The 22,380-nt window shown below is 33.1% G+C and overlaps 1 protein-coding gene and 1 non-coding gene across 3 annotated transcripts; one reads left to right on the top strand and one right to left on the bottom strand.

Annotated features, from left to right (window-relative positions):
- The first annotated feature begins 634 nt into the window (after window positions 1-634).
- On the top strand, window positions 635-21,561 carry LOC148302658 (uncharacterized). Of its 2 annotated transcripts, none has more exons than XM_088271270.1 (8): window positions 635-866; window positions 16,486-16,581; window positions 16,666-16,980; window positions 18,746-18,973; window positions 19,790-19,894; window positions 19,974-20,084; window positions 20,166-20,249; window positions 20,633-21,561. In XM_088271270.1, exons 2-8 carry the CDS (start codon window positions 16,486-16,488, stop codon window positions 20,858-20,860), a joined length of 1,167 nt encoding a protein of 388 aa, XP_088127396.1. In that variant the 5' UTR covers window positions 635-866; the 3' UTR covers window positions 20,861-21,561. The 2 variants fall into 2 exon arrangements, with proteins under 2 accessions (XP_088127396.1, XP_088127395.1); XM_088271269.1 differs by having other exon boundaries at window positions 18,728-18,973.
- Window positions 17,517-17,588, bottom strand: TRNAT-CGU (transfer RNA threonine (anticodon CGU)). The gene has a single exon. It is a non-coding gene; the product is annotated as a tRNA-Thr (tRNA).
- Window positions 21,562-22,380: the final 819 nt, after the last annotated feature.

Genomic DNA, 22,380 nt, shown 5'->3' with positions numbered 1-22,380 from the left:
TAGAGGCGGACAAATATATATATTTTTAAATATGCAAAATGTATTATTTACAAAAACGATTTATATGGACTTTTCGGTATAAAGTTATATTTCACCGGGATTTGTGAAAACGCGCCACTGTTAAAATACAAATAAAAATAAATCAAACAGATACATTTTCGTAATAATTTTATTTTAATGACCTGAAATGCAATGATTTTCCGAAACCGGTAGTCACGAATAAGTGTTTATAAAAGTGGTAGTACACAAAGTAAACATTGGATGATAAGGAGAGTGTTTTTTTATTACCATACCACAAAGTTATCATGCTTTTAATATACAAAAAAAAGATACATTTTGCCTTAATTCAGTACTTAAGTATAAGTATATTATTTTGAGAAAATAAAAAGACTTTGTTTTTGATCCACTCACATTTTTATTAACAACCAACTAGTTTCGGCAACAACTTGTTGCCCTCTTCAGGGTTTAATTTATAATATTCAAATTCAAAACGTAAGTATAATTGTCCCTTGAGCATCGCGCATCATTTCTCCACACGGACAAGATGCGCAAACCTGCGCTGCATCCAGTTGGTACGGTGCGCGCTGTACGTCCATTTCAAGGCTATATAAAGCGCAGGCCGAGCGGGTTTCGCGTCTACTCCTCCGCTGGATCCGGCGAGGTCAATGTCACAGCAATATACACCTTCCGCCACGTTAGCCCAAGGCCCGCGTTCCACAGTGCCCGAGAACAAAGCCACCATCCATCAGCGGACGACTCTTCAATCAAAACTTTTACGTGTTATTGATTTTTTGTGAACCCGAATTTCAATTTAATTTTTTTTTATTGTGCCGAGGACCTTTCGGTCGAGTCACGTGGAAAATAAGGTAAGTCAGACATTTAATATAAATCGTACAATTTGATTATAACGCTATACATATATATTTTTTGATATCGTTTGAAACGAGATTTTTTTTAAATGGCAGTAACTTTATAGACATATATTTACTATTTTTTAGAATATTTAAATCTTAAATAATTAAGATATGTACGTATATCAGATATCTTTTCTAGACATGGCATTTTATTGTATATTTTTTAAATAAAAATATATTGGGTTTGAGAAAATGGAATCTCTGCTGGAAAAATGGAAACTTTATATAGCTGCTGTGCTGATAATATGGTTGATTGGAGATGAATTTGATCACACATGAACCTGTTCCCTGAAGGGCGAGTAAATGTAGCATCTCATATTTTTGTTTAGTTTATTTGACGTATACGACACTCAAAAGGACTGCAATCAGATGCACTGTAATCAGACCGTTTGATTAGAAGTAGTAGATGCAATTAGCTACATATTATATATGTTTCTAGCTCATTTCAAGTTAAATATAATTCTAAATATTTAATTCACTTACTTAATAATAATGAACCATAAAAATAGTGTAGGACATTGGTAACATAAACCAAGCTAGAACACAAAATGCCGAACCCTCTTCTAGTGGAACGGTAGGTCTGTTAATGACAGTCAACATCCACCTTCTCCTGAGGAGTTTTACGTGGTTTCCTCCCAGCAATAAGCAAATGCTGAGAGGTTCCTGATTGGCCCACACAAGATTATCCCTCCTGTTGCCAACATAGATTTAAATAAAAACATATATATTTAGTTATAATAAACAAAAATCTACTTAATGATCTATGAACCTTGTACATGATAAACAAGGTAAATAATGAATGCGATTCCATTTTTTTTAATGAACCAGGTTGAACCTTAAATATACAGATAAAGTATACATCTGAGATGGACATTGTTTACTTGGATGGGTAATTTATTTTATAGACTGGTCCCTTCGACAGAAAAAAAATAGCTTAATGTGTTATATCGAGAAGGATGATAATCTCATGAAAAGTATATGTAACATGATCAGAAAGATACACAGTTCTCCACGTGATATTTTGTTTCTGGGGATGTGTAGGATATTACTAGTGAAAGAGAACGTGGATTTGTGTGCTCATTATACTTAGTCTATTTATTTAGATCGGGAATAAAGTTATTTTTTATATTAAATTAATTCTGCAGTCGCTCCAGACGGTCAAAAGTTTGATATTAGAGCTAAGTTAGAAATTTTTCGCATGGAAGATTGAGACATACTCATTGTATTTAGAGTTTGATGTGAGAGGTATAATAATATCAGAGAAATAATAATAATAATATAATAATACTTGAAAGCGGTCAGGTAAGAAGTCGAAAAAATCGGCGGGCATGTATGAGGAGATGCATGAACGTGGAAGAGGCGAAGAATGTTTACAAAGACAGAGTGGTGTGTCGTTCTATTCTCTCCGCCCACCCCTGCGGGAAGCGGCGTGATGGTTAGTTAGTAAGTTAGTTTTTAGTTTGACGTCAAATTATAACTTAACTACGCAATACGCATTTGCAATTTGTCGATACAAAGTAATGTGTATAAATGAATATATCTGTACATAATAAAAACTATATGAATCAGTTAAGCTTCGTTGTTCGTCCTCGGGAGTAAAGATTCACGTACAATAGAAACAGTTGACCGCATTTCGACTGCATTCTGACCAGTTTTTATATAACTCGATGCATCACTTAGTACTACGAGTACGTACTCGACACCACAATCAACATTATTTTATTTCTTATGTCAATTGATCGTACGTAACACACATTACAAGGAAATATTTTTTTACAAACATTAATTCGGTACTGTACTTTAAAAAAAACAACGCATTTTACCGTTAAAGTTTGACAGTTGATATGTGTATGTATGAGAAAAATAAGAAGTGTTCTTATGAAACACTTTTCTCCGCTCTGTATTTATTGAGAACTTAACTGTATATTTCGAAGGCCAATACCAAAATACATATATTTACGATAAATACGATTGCATAAGAGTTTACATATTCCCAATGTACACACTACACAAGTACAAGTACCACACACTGAATGTATGCCGAACTGTGCTATGTCGTGTTGTGTAGAATGTACTGTGCGGGGGTCTAGTTTGTAGTCTGTACGTAATAAAAAGCAATAATTCGATAAGTCTCGATTTACCGTTACTAGGAATACCAGTTTTGGAGCTGTGAGAAAAATTTACTCAAATTTCTCAGCAATATGTTCCGATATACATCACGAGCACTTGGTCATCGATCTATGAATAGAGTTTAGTACATCTCTACATGTCTATGTATGCATTGCTTTAGTGGCCAGTAAGTGTACGTAGTTTGTTTTAGTGCCTCTCCTAGGTTTGTCAAATAAAATCTCAGATACATCCCCTTACAGAAGAGGAGTATTTTAAACGAATTTGTGGTAAACTGATCTGGAAACCTCGATGACAAAAAATGAGGGGCTGAGGAAAGAGTGGACAATTTGTGTTAGATGGAGATTTTTTTATTAGAAGGTTAAAGGCTTTTTCATATTCCTTTATCACAACAGAAATTTCTAGCCATTTCTCCCCCATGTCCTACTAGAAATGATGTTAATTTCTACTTCCTCCTTTCAATTTTAGTATTTTCTGCCAATTTATTGATTTTTAAATAATCTAAATCATGGAACAATTATTTCAAGGGGACGCAAACCAAAAAAGTTTTGGAACAAGTGGTCTGAAGAATAACAAAAATAAATATAAAGAGAGCAATTAAATTTAAAACAAAGCTTTTAATATAAAAGTTTCCTGCAAAATAATATTCAAAATGATCTGCATATAGAAGGTTGAGTGGGGGGGGGGAGGGGTGACAAATGTTAGTCAACAAAAATACATATGTGAACTGATCATTGATCATATTTCATCTTGTCAATATAAACAAATGAATTACTATGAAATTTCACCAAGGTCGATATGTTCAATGGTGAATTTTGGACAAATAAAGAATTACTAGAAAGAATCGAGAAAACTCTATAATTATCGACCTCAATCATCCATAGGAATATTGAGTATGTACCCGGGACATATAAAGCATGACCGGTAGCAACTTCTCTAGGGAATAATCCTAGATACAGCGGAGGCCAAGAGTCCTTGTTCCAGAACGTAAAGCGGACCGGGATTCAACGAGCTGAGGATCCGCATCGTCAGCATGACGACCTAGTAGTATTAAGTTTCAATAATGATACGGGTACTTTACCTCTTTGCTTAATGAATAGTAAATGGACTTTTAATACTAAGTTACATCTCTGTTCAAAATTTGACGAGATTATAGAGGAGGCGTTTTTAGTTTTCAAAGCAAATTCGTAATGGGAATCTGATAGAAGCAAAAGATGTAATTCCATTGTTTCGTGAAGAACTTTAAGTTGCATTAACGTCACAAGTAATGAACCGAGTGAACAAGCACGCGAGCTATCGAGAGGCCCAGTGATTATGTCGACTCGCGAACGTGATAATGGGACCGAAGAGCGGAAAATGAAAAGAAATTATAGAGACAATCGTACCGTGTAATGTGAAGTACCGGGTCGTGGGAGCGCACTAATCCTACCTTCTTCATCGCCGCATCTTCCTCGCTAACAGGGTTCAGCAGAGGTGACCAACGGTGAGGCGCTCAACTCACTCCGAGGCAAATCGATGTCATAACGGTACACAGTTTAATGAATCCGGTGATAGGTGCTGAGATTCAATTTGACTAATTAGATAAAACGTAAGAAGAAGAGAAAGAAACGGGAAACTGGAATGGAACTCGATTAACAGATAACGAATCTATTACATTTGATGCGTTTTGTCGGTCGTGTGCAGTAAATTAGGCACTTAGCTACCTAGCTTTCTTGGCCCTTCTGGCGGTTTGGGTTCTGTGGGGCATATTGAATGTTTGTGGTCTTAATATGTTTATTTAAGACCACATATTAAAAGTTTGTGGTCTTAAATAAACATAAAAAGACCTTAAAGTTTGTGAATACTTATAGTGTGTTCAACTGTTTATGCGCAAATGCTGGATTTTACCTACAAAATGCTGTAAACCCTGTAAGTAGTAAAAGACCAGATTTTCACATTCTCACGTAACATATCATATCTATACGTTTTGAGATATCAACAAATCTAGTTTTCGATAAAGATGAAAATTATATAAAATGTATTAAGATTTTTAAATCGTACGATAAGATTTTAAACTTTAGTTAGATAAATGCATAATCACAGAAAATTAATCAGCAATCTTTTCAGATTTCACTTATAATGAATGGTTGATATTCCATTTTTCACTTTACTGAATTCACACGATCAAAAAACGGTAACGTTGTTGAACTCGACATTTTGAAAGCTTATAATTTTTTTTATTTAAACAATGAAATTCAAGAGTAAACAGTTAAAGAGTAAGCTGAAATTGGCAATTGAAAAAATAACATAACTTCATGTATCTCTTTTCGATTTATCACTATAAAATGTAAATCCATTAAATATAAGGAGTTGATCTAATTTCCACATTGTGTATGTGTACCTCTTAATGGTCTCCTCCCATGTCTGCAGTCGATTATTATGTTAAATTTAATCCGTTTTATTTACAAAACTCTGCAACTATAAAAGACTGCAGTCGCGAGATAAGGGAACAACATAATATTCAGATCAGCCGGGACAGGAGGCAGTGTCCTATATGTAGCCCCAAGCGAGAGAGAAGATTGTACCATTATGAATACAAACCGTACTACATTATATTATGTAGATTGTCATACAAGGCGAGCTTTCTGATTCATAATATTATTGGGATCAATTTATAATAAATATTTATTATAACTATAAAGTTTAATTGTTATATATGTAAACTAACGCGAATAAATATATAATGCGAAAGAAAAATAAATTAATGCATAATTTACATAAAAAATTAAAATGTTGTTGAAAACGCAATATTGAAAATACCTTTTAAAAATTATAGTTTTAGATACAAACATATAAAATTAGGTGCAACAGATAAGAGTTGAACAATTATTTATTGAAATCAGCAGAGTCGTAGGAATTGAGATGTGAGTATGAATGTTTCGGCATCTATAGGGCTTACAATCTGTTGTTGACTGATTTAAGTGATCAATTTATACACAGTGCAACATTCACCATGATACCCAAAAGCAATATTTTGATTTTTCACTCCTTGCCTTTGTGCAGTTACCAATCAAGGTAACATAGTGTGGATGCGACGCAGTGGCCTATGCACCATTGAGTGTTGAAATAAGTAGAAGGCTTTGACTTGTTTTTATATTTGGTGTTTGGATAAAATCTCCCAGTGTAATAGCCATAGAATGATTTATTTAGTGATTGAGAAGTACGATTAAAATGGTATGAGACGATTAATTTACCTGCAGAATTTATTTGCACGGTCTACCAGTTGCAAAGGTACCGCTCGTAACTCTTTTATATGTACGTAATTTATATTTACGTATGCATATGTAGGTAATTGAATGTATAGTGCAGTCAGTAGGGATTAGGTAGGTACGGGTACAGGGTGTACCTGTAGGTACAAGGTATGCGAGAAGGTTCAGGAGACGTGTTAAACTGGCTGAAGGCGGAGGAACTTGTTATTAGTCCCTTCCACTTACGGCTGACCACCAGACACTAGATATAATGTGCGCATATACGTACGCTTATACGCATGCATATCAGATTATCCAGCGGCAAACTACAACAGCGAATAAATCATTTAATAAACGCAGGGCCTCTGATCGCTATACTATTATAAGGGAATTACATTACAACGTATGGAAGGCCTCGTGTATAATGATTCATTCATAAAAGAAAAAAACGATTAAGAGAACTGAAGTCTAGTTTTAAGTGTATGATGTTTTTGCTTTTGACAATGTAATCCTATGATTCATTATTTAAAATTAACCGAAATGAAATAATGTCATTCTGAAATCGAAACTGAAGCCCTAACACCACAAAGCTCTGACATAACAGTTGTACATATATCAAAATTCTCGACGTTTCAAAATCCTAATTTCCCAAATTTCTGAAAGCACAAAAGCAAAAATAATGATATTATAAAAAATGTAATTTACAACATTTTGTGCTCATCTCTGTCAGAGAAGCATGTAAACTTTACATTATAAGGTAATGTTAAAAGGAAAGCTTTCTTTTCTTTTTTCAGTGAATTATTTGCGTTTTTATTATTTACAAAAATACTTCAATATCATGCTATTTTTGTGAGTCTAAGCGGCTCATTATTAGAAATAGGTATCAAGTTGTGGTAGAGTGTGTTCGATCCCAGAAACTCTTACTCAAGTAGTGCGACACTAATCACGGGACCACAACCGACACAATAGTTGACCATACGTAATTAAAGTGTTAACTCTGCATGGAATCGACCAAGAATGGACTCGCCTCTCAAGTGTTGGTACTGTAAAACTGCGAGCTAATAATAAATAGCGCAGGGGACAGAACCTGTTACGGCCCGTTATTATGTATTATAATTGACAGTGAAGGGGTTCAGTAGAAGCTGATGACATCTCGTACTCTGTTTACTCGCCACCGCTGATCCCCACTGATCACCACCAACCACTCGACCACCGACTGGGGCTCTGACACTAGCCGCGTACGGCTGATCACCAGGTTTAATGGCAAAGGGAGAAGCGAGTTCCAAAGGAGTTTCCATTTATACTATACATACTTCATATATATATATATATATATATATATATATATATATATATATATATATATATATATATATATATATATATATATATATAACGTGGTAATATTTTTCTTTGTAAATTGGGTGTAAATAATATGTAAAGTGGGTGTATAATAATAAAATAAGCAATGTGTTGCATTGTAATTAAAGTTTATTCTTAATTTATCTTTATAATATTTTTTTTATCTATCTATCTGATTCTGACAGTTCAGAATATTACATTTTTTCTATCCGATGTCTTTTGTTTTATTCTGTGCGACGCATGCGACATCTGGTGGTAGAACTGTTTTATGTAGGTACTATTTGTAAGGACTTAATAAAATCTATAGGTAGGTACCTAGGTATTTTCTTACATATATATATATATTCTAAAAAGCAAAAAATCGAATATGCATACATTCTTTTAAAAAAATCGGGCGTGAGCACACAAGTGACCTCTCCGATGCTACTTAACGAATGCTGGGCCTTAAAATTAATTTAAAAATCACGAAGTAGGCGGATCACATAATCATCTAGGAGTACATAGCTGGAATATTAATATTTAAACTTATTAGATACCTAAAATGTATAATTTTCAATCTTTTTTATGCTTTTCACACTCATTCCTCATCAGTTATTTCATTATGTTCAACACGATACATCGCCATTTGCGATCACACATCACTTTACATTTGGCACAAAAAATATGACACAATTATTTTAAAAATGAAGAAAAAACACAATAACTATATTTTAGACACATTTTTTGTTGCATTAATATTAATAAAGGAGCTTTTGATGCGTAGTTTTATGACGAGCTTACCGTACAGTTGAATCTTAAAATTTTGTGGTATTTACGGTAACAGAACATCAATTTGCAATCCAACGCTAATCTACTTAATATCTCGTACAATTTTTTCCGCAACAAAATTATTGCTGTAATGTATTATGTATAAAATTAAAATATTAAATCTTGAATTAGTGTTTTAAAAAAATACCATTCTCATCGAACTACATAACACAGTAATTTAAAGAAATAATTACTTTTTGATTGATTATAATCGTTTTACGTGGGAATTTTTTTTTTGCATTCATTGTACATAGATAAAGAATACATACTATTCTTACATTTAAAATAACGTATTGTATTTATTAAAATCAGCTCAGCCTCAAACTAGCATTGACTAGTAAAATCTTTCATGGATCCTCATTCATCCTTGCAACTTCTTTCTGGTCCAATTTCCTATATGTTTCTCACACAACAACATAAAATCGTTATATGTTATCCTAATTGTATATTTTTACGTAGGTACGTCCACCTCCGTAGCGTAGCGGTCAGTGCGTTTTCTACCTTGCTTTCTTTAAATTAATGTGATTTTCACTCTCATGTTTAATTCATATCACCCTGGACACCAGTACAGGTCACCAACCTGGACCTTGCCTTCACGCAATTAACGATCAAGATAACACTGCGTTCTATGATGAGTGCCCTATGCGCCATCGGGTACGGATAAAGATTAAAAGAAAGAAAAAGTCGTGAATTTTTAGCCCTATCTGCCTACTAAATTAAAAAACACAGAAAGTACCGACCTCGACTGGTGATATTAGGCTATTTTTGTCTGGTTTAGAGAAATGTCAACTTACACTCATCGATTGTGCAAGAAGTTTTTAACAAATTAAAAATCATTTTTCTATTCTCAAAATACTGTAGATCAGTGATTCCCTATATCGACCCCTAGGGGTCTATGACAACCTGCAAGGGGTCTACGTCAGCGAAAAAAAATTTGGGGGTCCATGAAATGAAAATGGGGGTCCACGATAGTGGATCTTAATACATACACTGATAATACCTATTTACTTACATCATACTATCTTATAATATCAAGACATGTACATTATTTATAAAAGTACCTATGAAGTAAAAAAATTATTATATATGTTTATAAAATTGTGTAAGTTGTAAAATGTTGGTATTCTCTTTGTGGTCAGTAAAATTTTTATTTTGAGTAGTTTTAATTTAAATTCAATTAATAAATGTATAAATTAACATGTGTTTTTACTTCAAGTTTTTAACACTAAACTTCACTACAGTTAGAAATTTACAGGAAATCAATATCAGGTAAGTAGGGGGTCTACCCAACACGGAAAAACATGGCAAGGGCTCTACGACGCAAAAAAGTTTGGGGAACTCTGCTGTAGATGATAAAACTTATTTCGGCGTTTATCTTTACAAATTAAAATGTTCCTAAGTCTATTTAGGAATGTGGTTTAAAATAATAAATAATAATGAGGATCAGCTTAATTTTTTGGTGGGCTTTCCGTTACAAGGAGAAACTTTTAACAGGTTTCATGAATTCCGTCATTATACTTGTTGTTTAAGTGTTATTAGACATTTCCTTATATAAAATAATTGTTATTTTCCGAGTGCATCCTCCCATGGCGTACGGTGATTTGAAAGATAACGCAGATTTGAATAGGTAACTTACTTATATATTATTTTTAATGGAAGTATTAATGAAAAAACAAACTGACGTATGATTATTGTTTTTTCGCGAGTGATGAATAAATTAAAGTTTCAAGTAAAATAAAAAAATATACCAGTAAAATCAGGAAACTAGCTTAACAATAATGCATCAAATATAATAATCGGTACGGTCTTATTACTTTGTTTTTATTTTTAAATGTTTTAATTAATTAATAAAACTTTATTACAAATAAAGCACTTGTTTTTTTACCCATAGAGTAGCATATTGTTACGACGTTATATTGACTAGTTTCGGAAGCTACAGATGATTCCATCTACGATAAATTGAATAAAAACTTAATTTTAATTTTAGTTTATATTTAGTTCTCTTACTTGACCAATTTAATTTAAAAAAAAGGATCTTGAAATATAAATTTAAATGAACTCATAATTTCACTGAAATTCTAAGATTTCTAAAATTTTGTATTAGGTACCCTACCTACCGGAAAGTACCTACTAAATTACCAATAAATATAACCAGCGTCGAATAAAAAATTACATACATTTTTTTCTTTATCAAAACGCCACACAATTAAGTATAATGCGAACATGTTACCAAAAACCACGAACAAACCTATTACAGGCAGGTTGTTATTAGTGAGTTTATTCAAGTGAGCTTCAATTATTAATAATATTATGAAACCCTTATCCGCACCCCAATGGTGCATAGGGCACTGTGTCATATAAACGCAGTGTTATCTTGATCGTTTACACATGAAGGAAGGGTGATCAGCCCTCCGCTTCAGGTACCAGTCCATAGTAATATTGAATAAATATTACAGTGAAAAAATCACTTATATTTATTTTACCCCCCTTGGGAATCGAACGGTAGCCGAGCGTGCTGATCATTACACTACGGAGGCGGACAATTATTAATGACTAATATAATATCAATTATTATATTAGTCATATATTTATATGGAACATTTGCCTAAGAGTCCGCCTCCGTGGTGTTATGGTTAGCGTGTTTAGCCACAGTGCTGCAGGTCCCAGGTTCGATTCCCAGGGAGGAAGGTCAAATAAATATAAGTGATTTTTTCACTCTAATATTTATTCAGTATTACCCTGGACTGGTATCTGAAGCGGAGGGCTGATCACCTTTCCTTCATGAGTTAACGATCTAGATAACACTGCGATTATATTATGCAGTGCCCTATGCGCCATTGACGCATAGGGCACTGCATAATATAATCGTGCGGATAAGGGTTTGAATAGTATTTTTTTACAATAAAAAATGCAAATGAACTAAAATTAAAATATACTAAAGATAAACCATGAGGTATTCTAATACGCTTGTCAACGGGAAATAACTAGCTACATAATACAGGGTGGCGCAAAATTAATCACCCTATCGGAAGATGTTATCATTTTTTCAAATGGCGTCTTACGTTAAACTATATTTAAAATTTGTAAACAAGATAGTTGCAGTATACAAACGAATTCAGGATGGCGCAAAATTAATCATCAAATTTGGTTTTAAAAAAACTTTTACCAAAAAAAACAAAAGATTTTCAGTTATAAAATTTTTTAATTCTTTATTAATTTAAACTTTATGAACAGAAATGAAATAAGTACATCGGCAAAAGCAATACCTTCCAACCAACTAAACTAGAACAAAATTTAAATCTTTAATTTTTTTTCTGTTAAGTTGAAAAGATGATATCCACCAAGTGTCAGTCGCCAGTGTCGATACATACAAATTTAAGCCCTTTTTTCAATCTGTTTATAATACTGCAGCTGTTTAATTTACAAATGTCAAATATGATTGACGTACGACGCCATTTGCAAAAATTGTACCATTTTCCGATAGAGTGATTAATTTTGCCCCACCCTGTATTATTGTTCAAGAGGCGATAACCTGTGATCTGTGAGTCAACAGTAATGACGTCACACTTGATTACTTCTGAAAGAATAATGGAGTTGGCTATTTCGTGGATTGCGGGCTTGACGTGTTTCGGTTCAATTTGTTTAAACAATGTTTCTCATAAGCAGTACGAGTAATTAGTACTCAAGTAGGTACTGACTCTATTGTACTCGTATATTCATCGCAAGGTACTCGAACTGCATCATATATAATATATATAATAAAAGAGTATTTATGGATCGAGAAAGAAAATGAAAGAATTAGAATAACCTCGCGAGAATAATGTAAAATAGTTATTACTTGAATGAGTATTCCAGTGAAACTGAAAATCCTGAATAATATGAAACAATTCTTACTTAAACGAGTATTCCAGTAAAATTAAAAATCGTTAATAATACGAAACAGTTCTTACTCGAATGAGTGTTCCAGTAAAACTGAGAATCGTGAATAATATGAGACAGTTTGTACTTGAATGAGTAAAACCAAAAATCGTGAATAATATGAAACAATTCTTAGTTATTTAAGTAAGAATTGAGTATTAAATATATCTTATTGAGTATTCCAGTCAAACTGAAAATCGTGAATAATATAAAACAATTTGTACTTGAATGAGTATTCCAGTAAAACTGAAAACGTGAATAATTTTTAATGTGTATTCTAGTTAAACTGAAAATCGATATGAACTTGACCATGTTAAGTATTTGCTCACTTTTTGTATTTAAAAAGCATTGTTTTTAAATAAGTTTGTTATTTTTTTAAGGGGCACCAGCTTCAATGAAATTATTTTAAAAACTGGCCTCTTAAACCAATGCAGCTAACACAGCTCTAGTAAATAATTATCATCAGAGTAAAATTTGAATACTTTAAGGTTTTTACGATTCGTTACCGCAATACTACAAACATTGTGGTTATATGCCATTCTTATTATGTTATTAACTCATCGCTGTGGGAATGTGTATTACTGTATTGTGCGGTGGAACTTTAAAAACGTATATCAAATTGAGGTGCGTAACATTTGTTTGTTTAAATTTAAATCTAGATACAGTAATGGGTTCAATTATCGTGCTATTATGGAAAAAACTGGTTCAAATATATGTTAAACTGGGCATTGTAATTATCTCAAGTGCACGAAATCACATAGTATTATGTACCTAAGTACCATGCTTGTGATTTTATACGGATGTTAGAGCTTTAACTACGGAGTGTTGTTTAAGTTTACTGACAATACGGATCGACAACCGGTTTCAAAATGCCAAAGTCGTAAGAACTCATAGTCGAGAAATAATATGAAAACTGTTTACACTACGTACTTAAAGCATTAACTTCCATATGGAATCTAAGCCCCGATACCAGAATATTTCTTCGTGTTTGACATTTTTGTCCTAAACGATTTCCGCTGTACCTAGTTATTTAAATGATGAGAAAACATACCATTTGATTGTGGGTTTCGTACATGAAGATTTAATTTTTCTAACTGACACCGACCTCCCGAGTAGCGGCATCGTAAATAAAACTAGTGGCGTCATGTGAAATCCCCACTGGCGTCAAAATGATGCAAATGGCGTATGTTGGCAGCTTCTAAGTGAAGTAGAGGAAAATTCTGAACTCTAACGCCATCTCCACATCTACCTTGGGGACCGGACCTTTGCAGTGGCAGGCCCTACACCCTGGAATCGTCTGCTCTCAAATTTAAGGAATATCCAGATTCCCAACACCAGCTCAAAACTCATATTTTGAAATTTAATAAAATCATTGTTAAATGAAAATCTTTGCATAAAATAAAATTCAAATAACAAACCATTAAAATCAAATATACATAAACCCGCGATGCCTTCTTCCTTTGACCAATTTCTTTTTTTCCTTTGGACTGGAATAAGTGCATAAAATAGATCTGTGAGTGTAAACATCACAAGTATTCATGTATAATGATATATCTTAATTAAGTATGTACAATATATACTCTAATATAGTTATTAGAGTGTAAAGTATAAGAAATGTGTTAAGCACTCTTTAGACGATATTTTGTAAAAATGGAGTTATAAAAATCTTCAAATATTACAATCCAAGGGAAGAGGCGTATTTTTTGCATTTTGTAATTGTATTTTGATTCCCTACAGTAAAATTCACTAATAAACGCTTCATTTCAATCCGAGAAGGCATAAGAGACTTTTTCTGTTGTAAAAATAAGAACCAAAACCTTTTTAATTAGCGCTTCGAGCCATGTCGCTGTACATCTTCGATACAATAAAAATAAAAGTTCAACGATGAGAATTCATACATCCATGATGCCCATCTCCCCAATAGTTTGCAGTTTTTTGTTGTTGTTTTGTTAGAGCAGTCATGGATCTAAAAGCGCACTCATTATGCAAATTGATCTTATATAACAGGACGCGAAGCAATAAATTATTACTAGCACTGAAGATTTATGAATTGAGTTTTAAGATACAGGAAAAATACAGTTATCTCCCAACTCTAGCGTGAATCACACAAACGTGCCTATACACATATGTTTGTTAGAAAAATTATACGGTACCTATAATTCAATTTGAGCAAAAATTACGTAAAAATAATATTGGGATAGTAAAATCTTGACCAGTAAACACTTTCACCCACTGAATGCGAGACGGGTTTCAAAAAATATTTATTTTTACAAATTAACTATGCATTCGTCGCAATTTCCATTATTTTATGCATTATTTTTTATGCAGGTGAGGAAAACCACATACTTAAGTATTGAGAGACTTTTGTAACATTTTGATTTCATTCCTGTAGGACTCAGATGTCAAAGAAATTCTTGTAACCCGCATAAAATAAAATGGACGTGATTTTTATTCGTGAATAAAAGTAATGTCAAATTTATCGAAATTTAACTACATATGCGAATAGCTCTCATAACTCCAGCCCTTGTCTACCTATTTTTATTATTATTATTACAAAATGAATACCCATATCTCGTACACTATACCTTCTTTCTTCAATAAGCATTTGTAGCGGTTTAAATCGATTGACCGTAGTTGGTCGGCAATTAAGTTCGGCAAGATAACTTGCCAAACGTCCAAGGAATATTCCAGTCTGAAGCTACTCCGCTGAATTGAAGGCCGTCTATTGGGTTGAGGTGAAATTGGGGAGGAAAGAGCTTCCAATGATGACCTCGTAAATGTTTGAAAGTTTGAATACATTTCTTGTAGGGATTAGTCATAGTAATCATTTAGGAATTTGGTTCGGCTATTTACAAGTGCCTTTAAAATTTTACCTCTTAAAGAAAGGTTAACGTAAAAAAAAGCAGAATACGCTCATTCCCACCCCCCATATCCTTTTATTATTTTTTTAAATGATATATATTTTAAATTATCGAATAAAATGTAGTGGAATTAGACCCGTCTAGAATGGAAGCACTACACTAAAGTACGTACGTGTTATATTGCTGCACGTCTAGAAATTAATTTGTTAAACCCCCCCAAGTCCGATACGCCAACATTTCCAATCCGAACAATTCCAATTGATTTTACAAGTAGTTTTTTCGGACACCCACCTTGAATATTCATCATAAAATAATTGTATCATTATCTAGGACCCCGTCGCGTCGGTCGTTGGAAAAAACGTGTACACAGTGTACCTGACGCCTGAGCGTCCCAAACAATTATGTCCAGCTTCCGAACTATCTCAATTTGATAACACGTAACTATCGGATTAAAAAAACTTTTAAAAAATAAATTAAAATTTACGTCCATGCAAAACCCATGTGCCAAAAACTATACCAAACGCCATGTTTAACGAGATTTCTGTGTCAATTTATATTTGTACGTACCTGTGCAATCTTCCATGAATAGTTTTTCGAGTATTTGTATTTCAATTGTCGACTTTCCCATGACTAGACCTTTCTTTTACAGTTTTCGTTAGCTGTCAAATGTGAGATTATGATGTGCTAAATCTATTTACCCTAATTATTGCGATCATTTCATTAGTCTTAATTTGCTATGTTTATAATTATATTTACTATTTCAATACATTTTTATATTTATATTTACTATTATATATTTACTATATATTATATTTACTATTATATTTTACTATTTATATATTTTTTTTACAAACAAAATGACAGACACTAACTGTGCACAGCTTACAAAAACCAGTACGAGTATGGGTATGTAACTCCGAGTGCCCTAGCTTTTGTTGCTATTCTTCTTTTCCTCTTCTTTGCACCACTCGACGTTGATTGGGGTCTGAAGACACTTAATAATATGAACGCGATATTATCTTGAAATCCGGTACATGAAATAGATTTCTTTTTTAAAATTTCTAACAAAACCCTGTTAATATTCATGTAACCTTTCTGATGATATGGCCGCAAAGCACCGAGAACATGTTCTGCGGCCATATCAGCCGCCAGAGCATTGAGAAATGTTGAATGGGTGTGTTGTTATTTTTTATGAAGTTGCGTATATTTCTCTCTCTCTTCCCCACGTTAACATATACACTAATTCATAATACTTATTGCTTTCCACAGATGCGGTTAATTACGGTTTTCCTCGGGATAGTGGTAGCGGTCAATGCCTTTGGTACCAGCGATGATAGGTTCCTGAAGAAATATGCAATGATGAAGGTATTGGTTCTTTTATTCTCTGTTTTTACATAGAATCATCTTAAAATGAAAAAAATGTTTGCTAAAATTAAGGGTTTCTTCTAGATTTACGAGAGCTGTTTTGGCGCCGAGGTTGTCAAAGAAATAAGGCAGGAGATGAAGGCCGCGTGCGCGAGGTGCGCTGCTTCGGCTGAACCGAAGCCTAACCAAATTTATACAGGACGACTACCGCCATCTCTTGTCCAGGCGATGAACGGCGGCGGATATATGCAGTTGGGAGAGAATAGCCAAGAAGCGAACCAAAACGATAACTCTATTGGACCACAGATGCCAGGCTCACCCCCTGCACCATCTGAACAAATTCCCACATTAGACACGGAAAAGCTTCAGCAAGCCATCTATTCCATACGAATGCCTCAGGTAAGGTTACTCAAGTAAGCACTGATTGAAATAATTATGAATTATTTGCTAATTAATTAATTAATTGCATATTTTAAAATAACGAGAGACTAATCGTTATTAAAAAAATATGCACCGTAAATTATATTAATGCATGTATCATAACGTATGTAGACAATAATAAAATAAAATAAGACGAAAAATTTGGGTAAAAAAAATACCCCTCAATAAACAATTCCGTCTCCGGAATGCAGTGATTAGCACGTTTTACCTAATGATTTTACACTCTTATCTTGTCTTATGTAATTAACGATCAAGATAACACTGCGTGGTGAAGATAATAACATATTTCCATAATAAAATCACAATCGATTTCTAAAAACTATCAAAAATATAATTAGAATGAAAAAAAAGACATCGAGGACTCTTTTTCAAGGACACTGTCACAGAAAAATTAGAGTTTTCTTCTTATTCCACTTTTTTCTCTCAATGGGGTTTGTTAGGTATTCAAACATTTTGATAAAAGGGGTTTTCGTAATAAAAAAGCTTGTAACGTGTGCCTCCTGTGAGGATTGAACTCACGACCCCTGGTTTACGAGACCAGTGCTCTACCACTGAGCTAAAGAGGCTCGGGAATGTATCGTCAATTTTACGCACCACTTTACTCGTCCTTTGAGTATGTACAAGGATCAGTGACGTTATTTCAATATTTCTCATAAAAAATATATTTTTATTTCAAGCCATTGATGAATCATAATTTCAACGAAAGTTAGCTATAAATGTTTTGTTTGATTACCATTAAAGCATCTATAGTTCCAGGAAAAGGTTTTAGATAAAAAACGGATCACTAATGTACGAAATACAAATAATTTTATTTTAAAAACACTATTTTGAAAAGAAAAAAGGGCAATATCGAAATGTGGTGGTCCTTTTAGTTGCCAGGTAGGATTTAAAACAAAAACATAAAAAAAAACTTTTTTTTCCTCATGTAGATAGGTTTTTTTTACTCTTTTTTATCCATACCTACATAATATATACATACCTAATAAAATAAATATTTAAAAAAATACATATAGTCCAAGAGACTCAAAATTCTAGCCACGACTTATGCAACACTGCGTTTTGAATTAATTTCCCTGTTTGCCAATTACAGTTACCACAGTTGAAAACAGCGAAAATACATTATTTTTAAATCTTATAATATTTGATATCAAATATCAGACAGATTGAATTTAGAAGTTTCAAGAATTTGAGTAGTTTGGTTGACCATAATGGTTAAATTAGTGAATGTTACACGTGTGTAAAGTTAATCATAAGTGATTAACTTTACACACGTGTAACGTTCACTCAAAATACTAGCTACATGTTTTAAAAAATAAATAAATAAATATATTAATTTTCGAAACACTTATTTTTTAGAAATATCTTGCTGTTTTGGCAATGAGATATTGTATTACTTGTTTCATTGTTATTTAAAAATACATGTTCTATTTGCACCTGCGTAATGCTATCTATTATATATAGGAGCATAATTCGTAGTTTTCACCATACACCAATTTTTCAGGAATCGAAAATTATATCGAATAAAGAAATGAATCGTGTTACCCCTTATATGTTACCTCATGTTCATTAAAACGAATGCGCAGTGAATTAAATGAAAAAGAAGCCTTTTTAAAGAGATTATGTGTCGATGAAGGAAAATATGGTGATGTTGTATATATATAAGGATATTTTATCAAAGCGTTTTTTTTTGTTATGACTTTTTCAGCCCGTTCCGAACTTCCAGGTGCCAAACTTCGGATACCGTTCGCCCTTCGGAGCAGTCCCTTACCCGCAGCAGTCGCCCTTCTCTCCCCAGTCTCCCTTCGGCCAGCCGTCCCCCTACTCGCAGCCATCTCCCTTCCAGCAGCAACTGTTCCAGCAACCGCACGGCTACACGCCCTGGGGACAGGGATACTCGGGATACTCCGGAGGATTCGTCCAGCCGTACAACTACTTCGGGAACAGGGCATCGGTTAGTCTGACTTCTAACTTCTGACGCTAAATAACATTTTAGACTCTAATATTATTCCACCCTGGACTGGTACCTGAAGTAGAGGGTTGATTACCTTTCCTTCACTAGTTTACGATCAAGATAACACTGCGTTTACATGATGCAGTGCCCTATGCACCATCGGGCGCGGATGAGGGTTTGAATGAATTGAATTTTAGATTGTGGTGTTGATGATGACACCGAGTGCTTAGAATTATTTGGACTGTCTTGAGAACTAAATGTAAGAATTGAAAACTGTACTTTGGAGTAAAAAATCTCTTCGCTGTATCTTTATATGATTATAATCAACATTGTTACAGGATCATTATTTGCATACCAGCTTTAGGAAGCGCTAAGCTTGCATCGAATTGCTGTTGATGAAGAGTAGCTATCCGGTTCACATTTACTTCCTTAATCTCTAGGGATATTTGGCGAACAAAATCGTCCCTTGGGATTTAAAAAAAAACATACTTAAGTTTTTTTAATACCAAATTGCAGCTTATACAATATTGAAATATTATTACAAACAATTTAAAACAAAAAACGGCATTACGCGATTTAGAAATAAAAAACATTTTCCCGCACCGGTGTGGTATAATCGGACAGCTTAACTAACGTCACTTTATAAAGATTACATACTTCAAAAAAAATAAAGCGCAAATTGAGATACCAAGATGACTGTTACGAATGATTGAAAATGAGTAGAGATTGTTATGTTTAATGTTTCCATTTCTGATATGTTCCAAATCGTCACATTATGCACATTTATTGAGATTTTATGTTCACATTTTATTACAGCGTGACATGGACTTCAGAACAAGGCTGGAGTTGTTGACATCTCGAACAAGTGGGCAGGTGCGAAATGTGACGTGTGTTATGCAAGAATTAGGATACTTGGATCAGGTGGAAAAAATAAATATTAACACACTTAAAAAATTGTGCTTTAAAAGCAAAATGTTTCGTAAAATATCAATTCTTTCAGAACTTCGAGCCAAACTATGAAAAAATCTCGGAAAGGATAGCTAATCTACCAGTTTCCAATGAACTCAAAAGTGATATTCAGGATGGGCTACAATTCTGTCAAGAATTTTCGGTAAACTATATTTCCTTATTAATCATTTTACTTGATTATCAAATGTGTTTTTGTTGTTTTAATTTTTATAATTTTTTCTAGCAATGTGTTCCCGAATCTAAGAAAAACAGTTCCCCGCTTTCAAGAGAACTTTTAAAACCGATGTTCTTCTTCAGGTGTTACAAGGTAAAATTTGTATTAATTTATTTGATTATCTATTGTGCGTTTTCTAGTGTTATTTAGAGACTAATTATAACGTTTGATAAATGGTTGAAAAGTTAAAATAATACACAAAAATTAGAATATGTACACGTATTATGGAAATTACTTTCGAATATCCCAGAAATCAGTTATCTTTGGAAGGAATTACGTATATTTTCCCGCTGAAGAATCCCAATATAAGAAAACATTTTATTACATGACACCTGTGCCCTGTATGACTTATGATTTTATTTAAAAATAATCAATCATAAAATAAATATTTTAATCACAAAAGAATGGTATTATTGTAAAAAAATCCTAATGAATATAAAACTATATCATTTCATATTTTTTTTTTATTATTATAGCACAAGAAATTGGAGGCTTGCATTATGAAGGACGTCAGAGACAAGTTTGGGGGTGAAGAAGAACTAGAAACGGAGACTGACTTCCGTAACTTGGCGCGGGCGGGGAGAGTCATGAAGACAGAAGGTGCCAATGATGACAAGTCTTCACAGCAGACTCCCGATGAGCTAGCAGCAGCCATGTACGACTTCCTTTATGGCAGTCATGATTCTGAAGACGCATTCCTGTAACTTATTTTTTTTGGATAAGAAAATCTTCTAATTGAACAATAGTCGTTTTTGTCAGACGATAGACATACTCTCGTGCAATCGGTAAAAAATGTCACCGAGCGATGCACCCAAAAAAACTTAAGAAAAATATATTCTTAGTATTATAAATCAAATGAGAACATGTTGAGTTTTAAAATTGTAAACTCGAAATTTTGATTTTAAAATCATCTATCAAAATAATTTTTGTACATGCCAAAATGAAAAATAACAAAAAATGTTTTTAAAATTTTAATGTGCAAATAAAGAAACTCGTTGATCAAAATTAAAAAATAAAACATGTGATATCTTTTTGTGTTTGTTACATTAATTTCAAAAATTGTTTAAAAAAAATAATTAGAGCTTCAAATAAAAGCAGCTAAAATACTTGATTTAGTTAAATTAAATTTATTAGTTACTAAGCAGATTGTACATTCGATGTGCAATTTGTACATTAGTCAAGTAAGGTTTATGTAAGACTTATTATAAAGTGTATCTTTTTTGGTAATTAATTTATTTTACTTGTTCGAAAGGCGAATACGCCTTCTGAATGACATTGAAATAAATTAATTAAACGAGATTTATTGATATTTGTTAATTCGAAAAAAAATTTACGTCAATAAAAAACCTGAAAATATAACATTTTTATACGTATATTTATGAAATAAATACTTTTTGAAACATAAGTACAAAAACGTATTTTTATTGTTCCTAATATAAATAAAATAAACAAAACAATGGAATTAAGTACATATATGCATATGTGATGAATGAAAGTCCAAATAAGAAATTAATATGGATTACATGTGTGTTATGTGAAATATTATGCTTATATTTGGAAAACTGTCGAAAGGTTTATTATTATACTGGAGCAGAATTTAAAAAATTCGATAGTAAATTTGATTTTTGGCTTGGAATCTAACTCCTACCGGCTCTTAGCACTTTGATTGCCAGTGTCAGCCACCGGTAGCCGACACAAGGTATTTCAATTGCGTCTCGTCGGCCGCCGGAGGCTGACACTTAGTACCTTATTTTAACTTAAAATGACAATATAAGATTGTGTCGGCAACACAATTGAAATCCCTTGTGTCGGCTATCGGTGGCTGACGCTGGCAGTCACCGGTAGCCGACAAACACGCACTTTAAAAACATTTGATTTTGGCAATCAAAGCACTGCTTAAGGCGGGATAGTCGATAGTCCACAACTTAATTTCCTTTTAACCCAGGTAACATTTAACTTAATTAAATTTCTGGTTAAAACACCGTTTTTGTATTGAATAAATGTGTTTTTCTTCAAAATAAATATATGGTTTTGAAAAGAAATGAGTTATTGAATGGTAAGGAGTTGAAAAAACTTTTTTCTCCCAAAATATTTTCTAAAAAAAATTATAGGCCAATATGTAATCCAAAAAAACGTACGTGGCCACACGTTTGGCTCCTCACGCAGCCGGTCGAGCACTGAATTGTATATTTTCGAATACCCACTTAATAATCTGGTACACGGG

This window comes from Brachycentrus maculatus, unplaced genomic scaffold, assembly GCF_059751285.1.
Source record: "Brachycentrus maculatus isolate JH-2025_06_01 unplaced genomic scaffold, ASM5975128v1 h1tg000423l, whole genome shotgun sequence".
NCBI classification, from domain to species: Eukaryota; Metazoa; Arthropoda; class Insecta; order Trichoptera; family Brachycentridae; genus Brachycentrus; species Brachycentrus maculatus.
Note: the sequence above shows the minus strand (reverse complement) of the source record. Positions and strands in the feature narration are given on the sequence as shown.

Excerpts from the sequence above, each read along its gene's own strand:
- LOC148302658 (XM_088271269.1), top strand. The coding sequence starts at position 16,486 with ATGCGGTTAATTACGGTTTTCCTCGGGATAGTGGTAGCGGTCAATGCC. Across the intron at positions 18,974-19,789 it reads ACTTCGGGAACAGGGCATCG|CGTGACATGGACTTCAGAAC; the intron begins GTTAGTCTGACT and ends ATTTTATTACAG. Across the intron at positions 20,250-20,632 it reads TCTTCTTCAGGTGTTACAAG|CACAAGAAATTGGAGGCTTG; the intron begins GTAAAATTTGTA and ends TTATTATTATAG.